Source organism: Zingiber officinale, chromosome 6B (assembly GCF_018446385.1).
Source record: "Zingiber officinale cultivar Zhangliang chromosome 6B, Zo_v1.1, whole genome shotgun sequence".
Classification (NCBI taxonomy): domain Eukaryota; kingdom Viridiplantae; phylum Streptophyta; class Magnoliopsida; order Zingiberales; family Zingiberaceae; genus Zingiber; species Zingiber officinale.
In genome coordinates, this window is record NC_055996.1 from 49,585,844 (window position 1) to 49,605,901 (window position 20,058).

At 36.6% G+C, this 20,058-nt stretch overlaps 1 protein-coding gene across 1 annotated transcript; it reads left to right on the forward strand.

The window, feature by feature from the left end:
- The first annotated feature begins 1,851 nt into the window (after positions 1 to 1,851).
- Positions 1,852 to 2,698, forward strand: LOC121990144 (pathogenesis-related protein STH-2-like). Its single transcript, XM_042544353.1, has 2 exons — positions 1,852 to 2,077; positions 2,240 to 2,698. The coding sequence occupies exons 1-2, from the start codon at positions 2,002 to 2,004 to the stop codon at positions 2,551 to 2,553; spliced, it is 390 nt and encodes a 129-aa protein (XP_042400287.1). The 5' UTR covers positions 1,852 to 2,001; the 3' UTR covers positions 2,554 to 2,698.
- The last annotated feature ends 17,360 nt before the right edge of the window (positions 2,699 to 20,058 follow it).

Consider the following 20,058-nt stretch of genomic DNA (forward strand, 5'->3'; position numbering starts at 1 on the left):
CTTTCCTCTTCCTAAGGCCGGTGGCACCTTGTTTCTTCTCTCTCTTTCTTCTTTCTAAGGCAGCACCCATCTCTTCTTGGTGGCCGAAACTTGAAAGAAAAGGAGCACTTGGTGACCTATTGTTTGAGAGGAAGAAGAAGAGAAGAAAGTTTCCTATTTTGGCATTCCTTGGTGGTCAGAATTTCTTGGAGGAGAAGAAGTAGTTTGGGTGGATTCCATCTTGATAGATCATCGTTCACACGACGTCTAAGAGGAGGAGAGAAATACAACTAAATATCAAGAGGTTTTTATTTACAAAGAAAGGTATAATTAATTCTTAATTCCGTAGTGAAACGTATGTTATTTTATTTTAATTCCGTAGTTCAAAGGGATAAATATTTTTCAATGTAAAAGATAATGACACGTATGTTATTTTATTTTAATTTTCATTGTGAAGGTGTTCATATTACGTTATAGGTGAACTATATATATTGTTTTATAAAACGAAACTACTGATTTGAAAGTTAAACTATTTCTGATAGTGTCATTATACAAATTTAAACCTCCACATTTTATATAAAAGGGGTTATCGGTACACCCTCAACTAAAATAACAATAAATTCCTTATAAAAATAAATAAATTCCAGTCAAATAATCGATTAAAAATAAGTAAATTGACAAACATGACAAAGAATAGAAAGACTGATGACTGCAATAAGCAAAAACCCCTAATTTCTTGTTCTCGAGGCAGACAAATTAGACTTTCGAGTAGCATCTCAATGGGAATTCCAACCCTAGTAGTTAATTTCCTTTCTTATCGCCATCTAAAAGCTAGGCCATGACTTAAGTGAACAAATTTCTTACCATCTCTTTTATCTATCAGAGCTCTAAAAATAGAATCTCTTCGAGTTTAGGGTAAGACATGGAATGTTTACTTCGACGGATAAGTGATACGAAAATTTATAGTATAGTTAGTGTACGGGAAGAAATATAATAAATAAGGAATAAATTAGTTATTCCAATGAAATAAAAATAATAAAGAGCCTTAAGTAAAATTCTTAAAGGCTGCAATTAGATTTATTTATTTCTTCCTTCTAAATCATGTGTTGTAATTTGTAGATACCAAAAGATGCCATGTATGTCATACGATGGCAAATACCATATGACAGTTGCTTGTCTCGAGGGCCAAAAATAAGTTTGTGTTTGTACGATAAAAGATGCTCAGAAAGAATTGATGTCTAAATTATGCATGGTATTAATATTCATCAGGCTTAATTTGTATTAAGAAATGTCTAAATTTTAATGTATCAAATTTCTAATGTTCTAAATTTTCATAGAGCTCTCATGATTTTAAAATCCTCTAAAGCACCCTCGGACTACAGTAGAACGGTAAAGCGCTTTCAAAGTTCTCTAAATATCCATGGATCAATTTCTAAATATCCATGGATATATTACAAACTTAATTTTCTCTAGTAGAAAGATAACTTTATAATGTTGGTTGTGGAGCGATTAGTCGTTCATATTTCAGGATTTATTATAATTACTGGTAGAAAATTTTAATGAGATTTGATCGGCCACCTCCAATTATATCTTAATTATCAAGAAAAAATAATTAAAAAAAATCTCCTAGGAGCTTCTAATATAATTTCCTGTATCACTGGATAATACGTGGCATTAAAGTCTATCTTGAGAAGTTTACAATTTGGACTTTGTTGCACATTGAAAATTCTACCAATTCGTTTTTTCCTGATCACATTTCTTCATTATTGCGAAATGTTTGTCTTACTCTTTATTAGCTTAATTGGCCCAACACTCGATCTACATATTCTATACTCACAAGATCTATATAAAGAGGGGGTTACTCCCCCTCAGCACATTATCCGTTTCTCTTTCTGCTTCTTAGTATTATTCCCTACCAAAATGGTTGTCGGTTCTTGCATCGACGAGATCACCGTCAACGTTTCCAACTGAAGGCTTTGGAAGGGAGCGGTTTGCGATGCACATATTTTGTACCCTAAGATCATGCCTGAATTTTTCGCCAAGTACGAACGTGTTGGAAAAGGAGTTGGCTCTATTAACATTCTTCACTTTGCTCCAGGTCTACAGCTGTTTTCTTTTACCAAAAAGTAGGCGAATAGCCTACCAAAATCACATTAAGTAAAAATTGTTTATATGTAGAAAATCAATTTGTTCCAACTATTTCTGTTATTGATTATACATGCTAAAATATTCTTTTCATTTTGTGCACAAAAAATTGCAGCTTCCAAAATGCCAATAGGAAGGGTCAACAAGACCAAGGTAGAGATATTCGATGAGGCAACATACTCGACTAAGTATTCGGTCATCGAAGGAGGCTTTGTCGGTGTGTATTTTAAATCGGTTAGCTATGAGAGCACATTTGAAGCAACGGGCCCCAACACTTGCGTTGCAAAGGTCAAGACCGTGTATGAAACACTCGAAGATAAGCCTCCTAGTCCTAGCGAAGAAGAGTTAAAAGCCATTAGAGATGGAGCAACCCAAGTGCTAAAGGCCGTCGAAGCATATTTGATTGCCAACCCCGATGTCTATGCATAAATCCCTGTGTTTTGCGTCCAACAGTACTTGTTTTCCATCCTCGACTTACATGATTAGTCTATATGTATCGTGCATCCAATAGTTGTGTGTCGTTAATAAAGGATGGTTTATATAGAATGCATCAATAAAGGATGATGTTTGTGCACTTGTTCCTATTTAATTTTTCACTTATTCTCCAATTCATTTTACAATAATCATAGTGTTTAATTTATTAAACGCCATTATATCTATCTTATTTAGTCCTCACCCTGATCCCCAACTATAATGAATTTGTAGAATTTTTTTTTCTAAATGTGACACGTAATTAAAGGATGTTGAGCTTCTTAACCGTCCACTGCAAGTACTTATCGATTTATTATGATGGCCGGTGAAAAAATTCTATGGGGCCAAATCGATCACTCCATGAGAATAACTAGATTTATAATTTTTTTTATTTAGTTCTCACCCTATAATTATTCACTTATTTCAAATTACTAGCCACTAGAATTATCATACACTAGAGAAAATAATTATGTAATCTTCTCAATTAAATAATATTGTGCTACAATAATACACAATAATAAAAGACCAAAAAATACAAACATATTATATATATATATATTAATGCTAACACAATTTCTTTTACATGGTTTAGAACCTTTGACGACTCCATTTTAAGGTCCGTGATCATTAATCATTTTTGTTAGACAATCCACTAAAAATTCGTCAATTACAAAAACACCGATTATAATAAATGAAATAAAAATAATAAACACTTGTACTGACAACTTGCAAAGATGTAGACTTGAGCGTTGTCATCGGCGGATCGTTTCGGTGTTGTGGAAAGCTTTTCGAAACAACAAGCAAACTTGGAAGTAGTAGATAATTATGTGTGTAGGGTGCTAGTTGAACTCTCTTTTTATACCCTTGTTCGGGGGCTTGACTAGTCCCTGACGCCCCCATCTGGCTGATGTGGCATCCCCTTAGTAAAACTCTATCGACAACTTTTATCCTGACGCAGGCACTTGGATCGTTCCCAAGCGCTGGACGCTAACATGTGTCGGTCAATTAGAGTGCGTCAACTCATCTACTAAAGTGGCTGAGTTTAGGCCCATCTAAGAGCCTAGATCCACTCAGGGCATCCGGACCTCGAGCTCTTGGATCGTTCTAGGTGCTTGGAAGCACTTTTTTTTAACCAACTTTCAACTCTCGATTTTTTGCACCACGAGTTAGAGAGACAAGCATAATATAATAATCATAATGATCAGGTCAGTCTCAGGATTATCTGGTTCTAACTTTCGATTTCGCATGAAACCGTAGATCAAATCGATGCTTACTATTCTCTCAACAGAACATGCGTCATCACCTATTCCTCTTAAGAGAGTTACCTTTTGTCAAATACCTGTTTGGACTTTTGCTTAGCATCTGATCTTGATCTTCGAGACTTACGCTAGACGTTCGATTCTTGATCCGCCTAGACTTCCACCTAGTGTACACGACCCCCAGGACTTCTGCTCGATGTTCTCGATCTGTCAAGTCTTCTGCCCAGTCCACCCGACTAGGATTTCATGTCCAATCTCTTGACAAGGACTTCAAGCCTAATCCCTTGAATAGGAATTCGTGTCCAATCCTTTGATCATGACTTTGTTGCCTAGCCTCAACTAAATCTTGCATGTACACTTAGATAAGCTTTTTAGATCACAATACAATTTAACTTTGAACATTTTGCCATTATCAAAACTAGGTTTGATTATATATATATATATATATAAACCCCAATTTTTTTAAAAAAATAATATTTCTTCGTATATAAACGCCAAATATATTACTATACCCCATAAACGCCTAAAACTTTTTTATTTTTTATTTTTCTTTTAGGTTGAATACTATAACCCAATTGGAAAGTTTGAACCTAGAAGTAAAATCTTGAAATATTTTAACTTAAATATTATATAACTCAATTGGGAAGTCTGAATCCTAAGGATAAAAAATTAAAAAAAAAACCTATGTCAACCCAAGGGCCCCTAGCACGCACAGTCATGCACCAAATAACTGTGTAGGATATCATCGCGAGCACACACAGTCGCACACCAAATAGGCCTGTAGGATATCAGAATTTAAATTATTTATGAAAAAAACATTATGACACTTGAGCAATGAGCAAGTAATCGTAGTTTTGAGAATCAAGGATGGGTTAACTCCCTGCTCGATCACTTCTAGTTGACTTTTTGCTACTGGATCTTCATCTTTAATCAAGTTAGTTGTCAATGAGTTGGTCTTCAACAGATTCTGTCTTTCTTGGGTCGATGTCGGGAAGATCAGATCTTGAGGAGTGGGTTTCCTTCTTCTTAGCTAAAAAAGATCAACAAAGGTTAGAAGGGGGGCTAAGGCATATTTTGGCTCGGCCCATTGAACACTCAATTCAAAATGAGAATAAAGTGGAGGATAAGACAGGAAATAGTAAAAGTAAAATAGTTGTTGAGCCAAGTTGTGCATACCTTCTTACCTTGTATAGAAAAGAAGAAGAAAAGGTGCTTCTTCGGTAGGCAATGATGTCCCTTCTTCACTTGGCGTATTCATTCCAAGTGACTATAGAAGTAAAATAGTTTTTGACCCAAGTTGTGCAAACCTTCTTACCTTGTATATAAAAGAAGACGAAAAGGTGCTTCTTCGGTAGGCGATGACGTCCCTTCTTCAGTCGGCGTCTTCATTCCAAGTGACGGTAGAATTCCAAGAGGTTGTGCCATGGTTTTCCTTTATTTGAAACCGATATATGTTTTCCTGAGTTTATAACTTACACTCATTACTGCCAACAAGATTTCCATTGGAAATTCTTGACTTGACTCCCTTCCATAACTGAAGCGCCTCTTCCTTTAACCCATTCAATTCAAGCTCATTAGTTTACTGAATAAACATTATATGGACTCGGCCCCAACTTTTCTAGATTATATGGCTAAACATTATATGGACTCGGCCCCAACTTTTCTAGATTATATGGACTCGGCCCCAACTTTTCTAGATTATTCAGGCTCATTAGTTTACTGAATAAACATTATATGGCTACAACAAAACTATGGCGAGACCCAATTTTTTATATTATTTAATTTTATTTTTGAGGACAGGAAAAATATTGACTCAATAAATGCATTTGATCATGGATGAGGTACCAGACACACGCTTCCCAATTGCTAGGCCGACTTGCTAAAGTATCATGTTCAATCATGAGATCGACTTGTGGAAGACCTCATGACCACCGCATAACCCACCAAATGTCTCCAAAATTTGGAAACCTCAAAGTTCTATATAGCTGCTTCGTCTATTGCCGATGAACATAAATCCCCAAAATACCTCGATCCCACCAAGCAATATCCAAAAGCAACAATAAGATCTTGTGGTGTTAACCTAAATCGAACGACCCACAACACTGAAGGTGAATTTATCAATTGCCCAATCAATTCCAATACCTTCTATGTTTCCGCAACAAATCTCCCAATTAACTACCTTAATTGATTGGTACTACAAAATTTCCTAGTTTACCGACGGTAAATTCTATCAAAAATCCATTGGTATATTTGATTATCGATGGAATTCCGATAGAAAAACGTTTGTTGGAATATTATTCATCGAAACGGGGTTTACCGATGGAAATCAAAATTCCATCGGTATTTTTTACTTAATAAATATTTCATTGATAAATACCACTGAGAATACTATTTACCGCAACCACATTTATCGATGAAAATACAATTTCCGTCGGTAACCAAAAGCTCGATTTACCGACGAAAATACTATTTTCGTTGGTAATTACTAATAGAAACATTGTTTTCATCTGTAATTAAAATCATATTTATTGATAGAAATACTCTTTCTGTCGATGATTACTGATGGAAACACTATCTCCATCGGTAATCATCGACGGAAAGAGTATTTTCTTCGGTGATTATCAAAACTAAATATCAACAGAAACTTTGCTTACGTCGATGTGCTGTCAGTAAAAAAAAATTAGAATGAGTCCATTTACATTTGGGATCTATTTATAATTTACATATCTATATAAAACTATCACAGGCGATGACATTTCATATATATAAATCTCACATTTTATAATTTATACATACAATCACATTTTACACATCCTAATAATTCATATACGCAATCACATTTTACACATCATAGCAATCCATACCTACAATCACATTTTACACATCCTAACAATCCATACATACAAACAAACTAACACAATTATAACAATTCATATATCACAAACAAATAAATAATATTGTGGATAGAAAAATAGATAGAGACAAACACAATCTAAACAAAACATAATCTAAACAAAATATTAAAATAATAATAGAAACAAATATCCATATATAAATCTAAATATACATAATCAAATATTTAAGTTCATACCATGATAACAAATACTACAAAGAAAACTAGTCATATAAAATCTTGCATAAAGTCAAATACGATAGATTATGATCAGATTATTGTATAAGTTAAAACATTTCATATATTTATAATAAATTTTACATGTAATAAAAAAGATACTAGGATAAAAAGAAGATGATGATGATGATGATGATGATCGTGATGAATATATAAATCATGATGCCTGAAATATCTAGTAATATAATATTTAGAAATGAGCATATTAGAATATCAAAATCAAATATATTTTTCATGGTTTATGTATGCTAAATAAAAAATAAAGTTGTAATTGAACAAACCTCAAAAAAAAGCTACTCGCCACGGTTTGATGGGTCTTGAGTCTCCTATGACTCAAAACCATGTGGTGTCTGTGTGTCGGCAAAATTAGCCACGATCACTTGCATACGGGAAAAGAGAGCTTCATTATCTGCATCAAGTGCGGCTCTAATCCTATCCTACTTGGCTCTCCTCTATTGCTCAGGAGCCCTCCACTGGTCCATAAAAGTCATCCTCTTATCCATTGACTTCAGTTGAGTGTGTAATTCTTCATTTTCACACCTTAAACACTATATCTCAATAGAAGAAGATGAACTAGCATGACCCCTAGGAGTTCTCAAACGATCAAATGCCACTTTGGCCTGGGAAGCCAAGGTCATAGAGGGTGATGTTTTTTATCCTTCCACTGACAATATCATAATATATCTCATTTAGCGCGTCGGTGGATAGAGACTGTGACCCCCCTCTCTCTGATGGTGACTGAGATGCTTGAGCCACTTTTTATGTCATTTGCTCATGTGTGGAAAAATATATTATTGATTAATATCTAATTTGATTATAATTACTAAAGTTAATTAAAATAGAAATGAACGCATGTAATAATATTAATAATCTTATGTGTAGGGCTCGGGATCGAGAATCAACAAATGACCCATCTTTCATCTTGTGGGTCTTCAGAAAAACCTCCATACATGTGGGATGTTGAGCAAGATCATGCTCCTGCATACAAAAATAATTTGAGACATAATTATACAAATTTAGTAATAAATATAAAATTTATTCTAGTTGGCCATCTTTCTGTAGCTCAAGTGGTCGTCCATACACTCCATGTGACCTCGGAAACATACGGTGACCTAGCGCCCTTTTTTCTTATATAGTATATAAAGTTTGGCACAGTGACTATTCCATGTAGCTTTAAATTGTTCTTCTTGTCCTTCTTCACATATATATCTTTTCTATAATTATAAGTTCAGAATTTAGTATATGAAAGGATAAATATATTATGGAATACCAAATATATTAAATTTACTTACTACAAATTTATTATAATAAAATATTTTCATCTCTTGGTCTACATGTCTCCATGTAGTACTAGAAGTACACACTCATTCTTTAAACGTTTTAGTAATATAAGAGGCAACTCGATGGTCATTAGGAACAAATCTGTAAGAAAAATATTAAGGTATGAAAATTATTGAAAAATATATGAACTTGAATTACTAATAACAAAAAATACTTGCGAATCTCCAACAACTCTAAGAACCTTGTAGCCATGGGGTGCGATAATAATATCTGCAAAATAACATTATAACACAATATACAAAAGTTTACAAACATGCATGACATCAATATAAAATAATATGGAATTTAACAGTTTCAACATCACATTAACATCTGTCTAATCAACATTAACAAATTCAAAGTCTTCATCGCTAGACTTTGTTAGTACAAATTTATAATTATTGTTGGGCATCTTTCTATCATCTATCCTCGTAATGACATTAACATCTACAAGTAATTGAGATATGGATTGGAGTTATGAATCAATTGAATGTCTCTCCACTTCGTCATTCTAAAACACATCATGATTTTAAGCAGTGATGGTGTTCGACATTTCTATAATCGAGCGAGGTTTCATTCTACTAATAGACAATCATTCACTACATCTTTTCTTTGTAAGATATTTAAGATAGAAAACTTGTCCTGCTTGTACCTTGAAAATAAAAGACTCAAACTTGTTGAACCTTTTGTTTGCATTAACCTCAACTAAATTATAGTTTGGATATGATCTGGTACTTATTCTTGAAGTAGGATCATACTATGAATATTTGAATAGCATGCACCCCTTTTATTTGTAATGCAAGATATTCAACCTCTACGATTTCCTCAAATCTATCATAGTAATCAAACTAAGTGTTATTATTGTTTATAAATCCTATTTTTCCAATAGCTGATGTTTTCCCCTTTGAACAGCGGGGTGTGAATCGTGCTGTAACCTTCTTGATAGGAGTTGACATTCTTGCACTCACAAAATTAACAAAAGGAATTTCTAAGACTCTCGTCTTGGGATTAGCAGTAAAGGATAAAAAGAAAATAAGTGTATAGAAAAAATAAAAATCTTTTTAAAGAATGAAATTTTTTTTATATTAAAAATGCTTGAAAAACTATTAAGTAAATTCAGAGCGACCTACTCTGATACCAATTGATGGATTGAGTAGAGGTGATAGAGGGGGAGGGGTGAATATAGCTCGTTTAAAACTTTTTATTTTATCGCAACAAATAGATCAGAGTAAAGCAACAAAAAAAGAAAGAGTAATAAAGATTACTCAGGTGGTTACTTGGTTTGGAGCCTATGTTGACTCCTACTCCAAGATCCGCTATCCTTGATTGCACAATTGGGTAATCCACTATGATTATTCTTTCCAAAATTTTTTGAAAGAAGCAATGCATACAAATGCAAGTAGAAGATAGTAACAAACTATTATCTTCTTTGAAATTAAATACAATGCAAGCTTGAATAAAATATACCAACAAGAATAGTGATAAAGATCATCGACACTTCATTGAAGCAGTAGCTTGCTTGAAGATGAGTAGCAGAGTAGCAAGAATGATAGCTTTGTCACAGAGTGATTAGAATTAGATTACACTACCTTGGACCTTGAGCTCCCCTTTTATAAGCCTTGTTCGGTTGACCGAAAAGTCATTCGATCGACTGATCCTTTTGGTAGACCGATCTCCCTATCGGTCGACTAAACACCTGTATTTATTTCTTCACTAAAATCTGATCTTCACTGCATTAAGTGCATTAATTGATCACCTTGTTTGTTCTATCGAACAGTATAGTTTCCTTGTTTGCTGAGATTTTCCATTCATTTGCCATTAATGCTTTGACTGTTCGGTTGATAGATACCTTGGTTCGATCGACTGATCAGTCTGGCTTCCAATTTTTCTTTGGCATTATCTAATCTCTATTCTGTATCAACTTGGTTTGGTCAACCAATCTATGGGTTTAGTTGACCGATCAAACTGGTTCTTGCAAAAAAGAGTTAAACATATATTTCTTGCAAAACAAATGTTAGGATAGTATATATGATGCATGAGTAGTAATTGATAGTAAGACTATCTTGATCTAAACTTAGAAACCTTCCCGGTTTCTTTAGTCGGATTAGCGACCTAAGGTTGTTCTTTTCTGGAGCATGATCTCACCATCGCTCCTCTCTAGTTGTTTACCTCAACCTACCTGCCAAACACTGATCTTCCAGACTTGTTTGGACTTTGCTGCTTAGCATTGGATTGCCTCACTAGGGCTTCCTCTCGATACCATGTCCTCCAGACCTATCAAGCTTCCCTGCCAAATGTCAGGTCCTCTCGACCTACTTGGACTACCTGCCTGACTTCCACGATCTACTAAGACTTTCCTGGTTGTGTAAATATTCTGTACACTTAGTTAATTTTATAGATCACAACTGGACTTAACTTGAATCTTTGATAACATCAAAACTCATGTTTGATTATGGTGCACCCTGCACCAACAGTAAAGAGTTAAGCTAGAGCCTAGCTCTAAGAGCCATCAAGAAGTACAAACTCGACTCAGACTCAGATATTGACGCAAAGCAAGAAGCTTATATGGAAAGGAAGTTTAAAAAGTTTTTTAAATCTAACAAGTTTAATGAAATGCAGACCATAAAAATCCTAGAAATAAAAGAAAGGTTTGATGCTACCATTGCCAAAAAGAATGACACATAAAGGTGTTGGTTGCTACTCGGAATACCGTCCTAGTTCCCCTGTACAAAATTTGTATAAGCATAGAACTATCCTAGCTACCCATGTGTTCTACTAAAGTTAAATTTGGATTGCAAACTATGCTTAACATTATTAATCCAAATTTCCCTTTAGAAGTTAAACTTGAATTGGGAACAAAACTTAACATTCTTACTTCAAGTTTAACCGATGTGATCTTCCTAAGTTAAACCATATTACAGAAGTTGATCAAATATCTATTTCAAGGATTGACTTCCAGGTCAAACGTGGTGAGACACTAGGCCTTCTTGGGTATGGGATAATCCACCACTGCCTAGACAAAACCTTTCAAAGAAATCAGAAATTTAAACTTCTCACAGTAAACTAGGTTTAACTATAGAGACCTCAACAGAAACACAATATCAAAATATGAAATCGAAAACATAAAATCGATAGAAAAAATGATAATTAAAAACTCGATAACCTCTTGTGTTTGGTTTTACAAGATCTATGCAAAAGGATGCACTAGTTATGATACGGAAACTAATAACTAGTTATACCTTTCATAGCTTATAGACCTCTTGATCTTCTATTGTATTCCTCTTCTTATCTCGGATGTCGTGTGGGCGACGATCTACCAAGATGAGAATCGAACCAAGCCTTCTTCTTCCTTCCAAGTTTCGGCCACCAACTTTCTCCAAGAGATGATGAAGATCGGCCACCAACCAAGCTCCAAGGGATGCTAGGAAACAATGTCTCCTATCTCTTCTTCTTCTCCAAAGCAAAATCTGGCCACCAAGATCTCTCCAAGAAGGTGATGCCGCTGGCCACTTAAGAAGAAGAATAGGGGAAGAGGAAGAGCCGGCCACCACCAAGGAAGAGAGGAGAGGAATAATAGATGTCTTGTTATGTGAGGCACCCTCTCCTCCTCTTTTATATTCCTTGGTCTTGGCGAATAAGGAAAGTTTTAAACATAATTAAAACTTCCTTATATTCCTTGCCAATAACTAAAAAGGAAAGTTTTAAAACAAAAAATTAAAACTTCCTTTTCTTCTTGTCATGGCCGGCCACCCCTTTAATTCCAAACAAGGAAAGTTTTAAACATGAAATTAAAACTTTCTTATTTGTTTCCGGTAAGAAATTTTAATTAAAAATTTCTTTCTTTAAATCCCTTGTTGGTTGTAAAAGGAATATTATATAAATTAAAATATCTTTTTTAAAACATGTGGATGGTTACAAGAAAGGAAAGTTTTATCAAAAATTAAAATCTTTCTTTTAACTACAAATAATGAAAGATATCAAACCTTTCTCTTAATCCTTTGTAGAAAGCTATAAAAGGAAAGATTTAAAATTTTAAAACTCTATTTTAAAACCATGGCTTCCACATAAGGAAAGATTTAACAATTTATAATCTCCTTTTAATGTATATGTGGCCGGCCACACTTGCTTGGGCTCCAAGCTAGGGTCGGCCACAACTTGACTCACAACTTGGTTTGGTTTGGCCGACCCTAGCTTGGGCTCCAAGCTAGGCTTGGCCGACCACCAAGAAGTGGATAAGAAGTTGGATTTTTGGTGGATATAAGACTTTATAAATAAGAGGCTACAATAGGGACCGAGAGGAGGAATTGGTTTTAATCTCCCAATGAGCTTGAGCTTCCCGTGTTCACTCCAAATACCCAACTCAAGTTCATCAATAATATCTCATTCCACTAAAGAGTTATTATTGCACTACCGCACCAATCCCATATTACTATATGGGCTCCTTCTTACCATGAGTTTGTTAGTCTCCCTGTGTTTAAGATATTGAATGTCCAATAATTAAATGAGTTATTGACAGCTCACTTAATTAATATCTAGCTCCAAGAGTAGTACCACTCAACCTTATCGTCATGTCGGACTAAGTCCACCTGCAGGGCTTACATGACAATCCTTATGAGCTCCTCAATGGGGCATCATCAACCTAAATTACTAGGATACAGTTTCATTCTATAATCAATAACACACCATATAAATAATATCATTTCCCAACTTATCGGGCCTATTGATTTAACGAGCTAAATCGCACCCTTTGATAAATTAAAGAAATAAATATTAAGTATATGTGCTTATTATTATATCACGATTAAGGGTACACATTTTCATAATAACAGAGGTATTGTTCTTTTATATAGTCAGTATAAAAAGATACTACCTCAAATGGTCCTGCTCAATACACTCATAGTGTACTAGTGTAATGTAACGACCCAATTTTCCTTAATTCGAGTTCCAAATGTCCATAAAAATATTTGGAAATACTTTTAAAATATTCTAGAGATTTTTAGGAATTTTTAGAGTATTTTTATGTAATTTTTGGAGGTCGTTTAATAGGGTTACAAAAAGAAAGAAGTTTTGATAAAAAAAAGTTGAAGGTGAGATTCGAACCCACGACCTCGGGTCGGACTGACCCAAGCAAAACCGGCCCAACCAGCTGAGCTACGCTCGTTTTGTTAATTATATATGGAGCGATATATATTTAAGTAATAGTTGGAACTGAAATAACCTAGGTTATTAAAGGGAATTATTTTCCTTTCCCGAAACCTAATTCCTTTCTCACCTCTTCTCCTCACGCGGCGTCGCGACTTCTGCTCGGGCGAAGGAGGCGGCGGAGCTAGGTTAGGGCTTCTCTTCCGACGGCTGGTCAAGGTTCTCCGAGGGGTCTTCTCCACCTCCTTGAGATCCTCTCGTTGAGGAGAGTCCGTGAGCACAAGAAGAGACCGAGATCGCAAGCTTCTCCAAACCCGAGAAACTCATCTTCTCCGGTTGTAAGTCAAAGTATTCCAAGAAAAGGTGAGTTGCTTCTCACCTGCAGTAGGAGTTGTTCCGAACTTCGATTTATCTTCACGGTTTTCGGATTTTAGGTTGTGGAGATTTTTGGATTTCGTTCCTTCTTGATTCGGTTCTGTTCCTTTCCGTTAGTGCTATGCAAGTGAATGAACTTTGATCCTTCTTCTTGATCCGAATCCTAGCATCAGTTGGCAAATTGTTCCTTTTAAATTTTCAGTTGTGCTTAGGTTTACTTCCATCCGAACCCTAACTTTTAGTTGGAGATTAGTTTTTTTAGCTTCAGTTTTGATGTATATACATATATATGCACATTGAGTATTATGAGCTAGTTTAATTTGTTGGTTCCTTTAGTTTTCTGCCGTGAGTCTTGAAGGAAGAATATGCATGATTAAGTTTAGTTTTTGGTTGCCCTAACTAATGTTTCGAGCATGAACAGTTTTAAGCTTAAGGTTGAGTTTTAGTTCCTTCCTTTGTATTCGGATTTTTCCTATGGCTTCCAGATCATGCTTTATAGAATAGGGTAGCTAGGGACCTATTTGCTTGATGCTTATGTTCTGTTATAGCATGCTTAAAGGTATTTATTTGCTTGATGCTTATGTTCTGTTATAGCATGCTAAAAGGTATTTATTTGCTTGATGCTTGTGTTCTGTTATAGCATGCATGTCCTGAATTTAGTCTTGTACATGTGCAGATTGATATTTCATTTATATCATTGAAACAAGCATTATAAAGGTCTTAATTCCAGCATGTGTTAGTTTTGTTTTGTGCTATTTGCTGGATATGAATAAGCATGATTTTATTAGCAAATGTAGAACTTAGTTGAGTTCCTTTCATTGCTGTTTAGTATTTCCTGATGAAGCATGATATACTGTTAATTCCATGTAGCAATGATTCCTTTATTTTCTAGATTCTATTGCATGCCTAGTAGTTGAATTTGTTTTTCTTTCACAGCATGCTTAAGTTGTTCTAGTTTCCTAATTGCTATTGGAATAACATGAGCAGTTCTATTTTAAGCATGCAGATTTAGTTTTCAGCCTTTAGTTATTTACAGTCTTACATTTAGTTTAAACTTGTATACAGATTTTCAGTACGTAGGGTGTGTTCTAGTGCACACCAAGTGCTAGATAGAAAGCTTAGCTCAATTTAATGCTACAGTAGGCATTTTAATAGCTCAGTAAATGCAGTAGAAGCATTTAAAATAACTTATTTAGTCTTGCTTCAGCTTATATGGGACTACGGTCCAATGGGTGGGCTCCCACAGTCGCCTCTAGGTTCAGATAACCTAGTTCTAGGTTCAGATAACCTAGTTAAAGCAAGATAAGAAAATTCAGCTATGAAATAGTATTTTATTTTTAGCAGTGGCACTGTACTGGATTAGATATCCATTGGGTTGGGCTCCCATAGTCGTCCCTAGGTTTAGATAACCTAGTAAACCCTACTAGACTCGGAACTTGCAATCCGGGTTTAGTTAGGGATGCGCGTACAGTTGCCGGGCCCATCAGCAGCATGATTATTATTTTAATCTATTATGTAAATAGTTTTCAAAACTTCACAAATTAGTTATGTGAATACAAGTTAGACTCAGTTTAGCATTAATTAGTTTAGCTTAGGTATCAATTCAGTTTCTTATTGATACACATGATAGTTCTATGATTAGCTTTACATGTTAGCTTTTCAGTTAGTTTCTTCGCTGTTTATGAGCATGATTAGTTGTACATGTTTAGTATTTCAGTTAGTATGTTTCCTCTGCTATTTATGAGCATGATTAACTATACATGTTTAGTATTTCAGTTAGCATGATTCCTTCGCTATTTATGAGCATGATTAGCTATACATGTTAGCTTTTCAGTTAGTTGTTTTCTTTGCTATTTATGAGCATGAGTAGCTTTACATGTTAGTACTCAGTTTTAGCATGTTTTCATTTATATACATGCATATCGAGTTTTTGTGAGTAGATAGCGCTCACTAAGCTTTATGCTTATAGACTGCATTTCCTCCTACTGCAGATAAATGAAAAGCTAAAGTATAAGGAAGAAGGCGACAAGGAGATGCTGTGACGGTGTGTGATGTGTGGACTATGGAGATCCTTGAGACTTAGCTAAAGAACTCACTTAGTTTAAGATTTGTTATGTTTCCTTTTCTTTTCTCCTTAATGCTATGATGAAGTTGAGATTGTAATTGAGTTTATTTCCGCATCTGTAGTTTGATACCTCCTATTGTTGGAGTGATATGGTTGTTTGCCATTGCTAGAGTAGTTTCATATTTTTATTGTGCTATTATACTGCGTGGTTGTGAAATTATATGTTCCAGCCGCCTGTGGCTGAGTATACATGTTATGTATCCCAGTTTGGGGTCACCGGTACAGGGGAGACTCTGCCGAAATTTTTCGGTAGAGTTTCTATGTGATTTTTAATCATACCGGTTAAGTAGAGTTAGTAGTCAAGTAGCGGTCATCCTTAGAGTGTAGTAGTAGTAAGAAGGGTGGTCGTTACAGTTGGTATCAGAGCAGTTCCCATTCTCCAGCATCACACACATCAGCATCAGCCTTGCCGTCTTCCAAGTAAGAATACTTCTATTCTATTTATGTTTCTTGCTTTCATGTTTAGGAATAATTATAGCATGCATATGGGTGATAGCCTCTAACATGTTTATAGTAGCTAGTTAAACGTGATTAGATTAGTTATGTGCATCCTCTATGTCTTTAGAAATGGCACGAGGACGCCCAGCTAAGCAGGCACCAGCTACTGAGCCCCAGCAAGAGGCAGGCAGTTCAGTGCCCCTCCCAGACCTTACAGCATTAGTGGCTCAGTTACAGCAGCAGCTAGCTGAACAGCAACAGGAGATAGCCACCTTAAAGGCTAATCAGCAGAATACTCCCACAGTCACCCCAGAACCTAACCTAGCGACCCCAGCATTTATAGAGGTTCCACCAGTCCAGCCCACAGCACCAGTAGCTCCAGCAGCGGAAGCAAAGAGAGAGGCTTACCTGATCCAGTGGCAGCGAATCAAGCCCGAGAACTTCTCAGGCACCAGCGAACCATGGGATGCACAAGCCTGGTTCAAAACACTGGAGAGCACGGTGGAGAAGGTGAAGTGTGCCTCCTTCCGCTTAGAGGAGACGCATGCATGTGGTGGGAGAGAGTCGGCGGCGCCCAGTGAACCAGATGACATGGGCTGACTTCGAGAAAGAATTCTTCGAGGAGTTCTTTCACATGCGGGTCACAAACCGCCACTACGACGAGTTCACGGAGTTTCGTCAGGGCAACCTATCAGTTGAGGAAGCCGTGAAGAAATTCAACAGACTGGCTCGTCTATGTCCCGAATTAGTCAGCACAGAAAAGGAACGAGTTCGGCTGATGCTCAAAATGTTGAGGCCGGAAATAGCGATGAACGTGGCTGGTGGCATACATAGGCCACAAACCACAGAAGAACTAGTGAGTAGTGCTCTGATCACCGAGCACTACCAGAACAGCATCAAGCAGCAGAAGCAAGTCTCCTCAGATTCCAAAGGCCAAGGAAGTTCAGATACTCAGAAATCTCAAGGCCACAGCTCTAACTGGAAAGAGAACTCCAACAGCAAGCGCAAATCAGGGAGTGATCCAAAAGGAGGACCATCTAGCAAGCGACCCAGTTATCCAAAGTGTGCTACTTGTGGGAAATTCCACCCAGGGGTCTGTCGCAAGGGCACACGAGGATGCTTTGAATGTGGACAAGAAGGGCACATGGCCAAGCAGTGCCCGAACAAGACCGGTCTCCCTCAGCCACAGCAGATTCAGTATGCAGGCCAGCCAGCTCAGTTATATCAGATGCAGGCCGCCCTAGAAGGTCCACCTATCAGCCAGGGCAGATTAGAAGCCCCTCCAGCGATGGCGAATGCAAGGATGTACTCACTCACCAGAGAGGACGTAGCCAATGCCTCGACAGTTGTCACAGGTCAGATTAGTATTTTTCAGTATAGTGCTACTGTTCTATTTGATACTGGGGCAACCCATTCTTATATAGCCAGGGCATTCGCCGAAAAGTTAGCAATACCCCCAGAGGTACTCAGTAGTCAGTTTCTAACAACATTACCTTCGGGAGAAGTTATGACATCCACGCACTGGCTCAGAACAGTGCCCGTCATGATAGCAGACAGAGAACTCTTTTGTGATCTGATAGTGCTAGACATGACTGACTACGATGTCATATTTGGAATGAATTTCCTGATCAGATACGGTGCCTCCATAGAGTGCCGTAAACAGAAAGTCATATTCCAACCTGAAGCAGAAGCACAGTTCGAGTACATTGGGGAACCCAAGAGAAAAAGGGCAAGTTAAGTCCTCGATACGTAGGACCCTACCCCGATCATAGAGAGAATTGGGAAGGTAGCTTACAAGCTAGACTTACCTCAAGATATGTCAGCAATACACAATGCATTTCATGTCTCCATGCTAAAGAAGTGTATTCACGACCTTAGCCAAGTGATTCAGCCTCAGACAGTGTAGATCCAAGAGGATCTTAGCTATGAGAGCAGACACAGATAGTGGACAGAGCAGACAAGATACTAGGAAACAGAGAAGTGTCATTAGAAAAAGTCATCTGGTAGAACCAGAAGCACGAGAAAGTTACTAGGGGAGCGTGGAGACAGCATGAGACAGAAATATATCCAGAATTATTCTAAGTTCGAGGACGAACTTTTTATAAGGGAGGGAGAATTGTAACGACCCAATTTTCCTTAATTCGAGTTCCAAATGTCCATAAAAATATTTGGAAATACTTTTAAAATATTCTAGAGATTTTTAGGAATTTTTAGAGTATTTTTATGTAATTTTTGGAGGTCGTTTAATAGGGTTACAAAAAGAAAGAAGTTTTGATAAAAAAACGTTGAAGGTGAGATTCGAACCCACGACCTCGGGTCGGACTGACCCAAGCAAAACCGGCCCAACCAGCTGAGCTACGCTCGTTTTGTTAATTATATATGGAGCGATATATATTTAAGTAATAGTTGGAACTGAAATAACCTAGGTTATTAAAGGGAATTATTTTCCTTTCCCGAAACCTAATTCCTTTCTCACCTCTTCTCCTCACGCGGCGTCGCGACTTCTGCTCGGGCGAAGGAGGCGGCGGAGCTAGGTTAGGGCTTCTCTTCCGACGGCTGGTCAAGGTTCTCCGAGGGGTCTTCTCCACCTCCTTGAGATCCTCTCGTTGAGGAGAGTCCGTGAGCACAAGAAGAGACCGAGATCGCAAGCTTCTCCAAACCCGAGAAACTCATCTTCTCCGGTTGTAAGTCAAAGTATTCCAAGAAAAGGTGAGTTGCTTCTCACCTGCAGTAGGAGTTGTTCCGAACTTCGATTTATCTTCACGGTTTTCGGATTTTAGGTTGTGGAGATTTTTGGATTTCGTTCCTTCTTGATTCGGTTCTGTTCCTTTCCGTTAGTGCTATGCAAGTGAATGAACTTTGATCCTTCTTCTTGATCCGAATCCTAGCATCAGTTGGCAAATTGTTCCTTTTAAATTTTCAGTTGTGCTTAGGTTTACTTCCATCCGAACCCTAACTTTTAGTTGGAGATTAGTTTTTTTAGCTTCAGTTTTGATGTATATACATATATATGCACATTGAGTATTATGAGCTAGTTTAATTTGTTGGTTCCTTTAGTTTTCTGCCGTGAGTCTTGAAGGAAGAATATGCATGATTAAGTTTAGTTTTTGGTTGCCCTAACTAATGTTTCGAGCATGAACAGTTTTAAGCTTAAGGTTGAGTTTTAGTTCCTTCCTTTGTATTCGGATTTTTCTATGGCTTGGATCATGCTTTATAGAATAGGGTAGCTAGGGACCTATTTGCTTGATGCTTATGTTCTGTTATAGCATGCTTAAAGGTATTTATTTGCTTGATGCTTATGTTCTGTTATAGCATGCTAAAAGGTATTTATTTGCTTGATGCTTGTGTTCTGTTATAGCATGCATGTCCTGAATTTAGTCTTGTACATGTGCAGATTGATATTTCATTTATATCATTGAAACAAGCATTATAAAGGTCTTAATTCCAGCATGTGTTAGTTTTGTTTTGTGCTATTTGCTGGATATGAATAAGCATGATTTTATTAGCAAATGTAGAACTTAGTTGAGTTCCTTTCATTGCTGTTTAGTATTTCCTGATGAAGCATGATATACTGTTAATTCCATGTAGCAATGATTCCTTTATTTTCTAGATTCTATTGCATGCCTAGTAGTTGAATTTGTTTTTCTTTCACAGCATGCTTAAGTTGTTCTAGT

Excerpts from the sequence above, each read along its gene's own strand:
- LOC121990144 (XM_042544353.1), top strand. The coding sequence starts at position 2,002 with ATGCCTGAATTTTTCGCCAAGTACGAACGTGTTGGAAAAGGAGTTGGC. Across the intron at positions 2,078-2,239 it reads CATTCTTCACTTTGCTCCAG|CTTCCAAAATGCCAATAGGA; the intron begins GTCTACAGCTGT and ends AAAAAATTGCAG.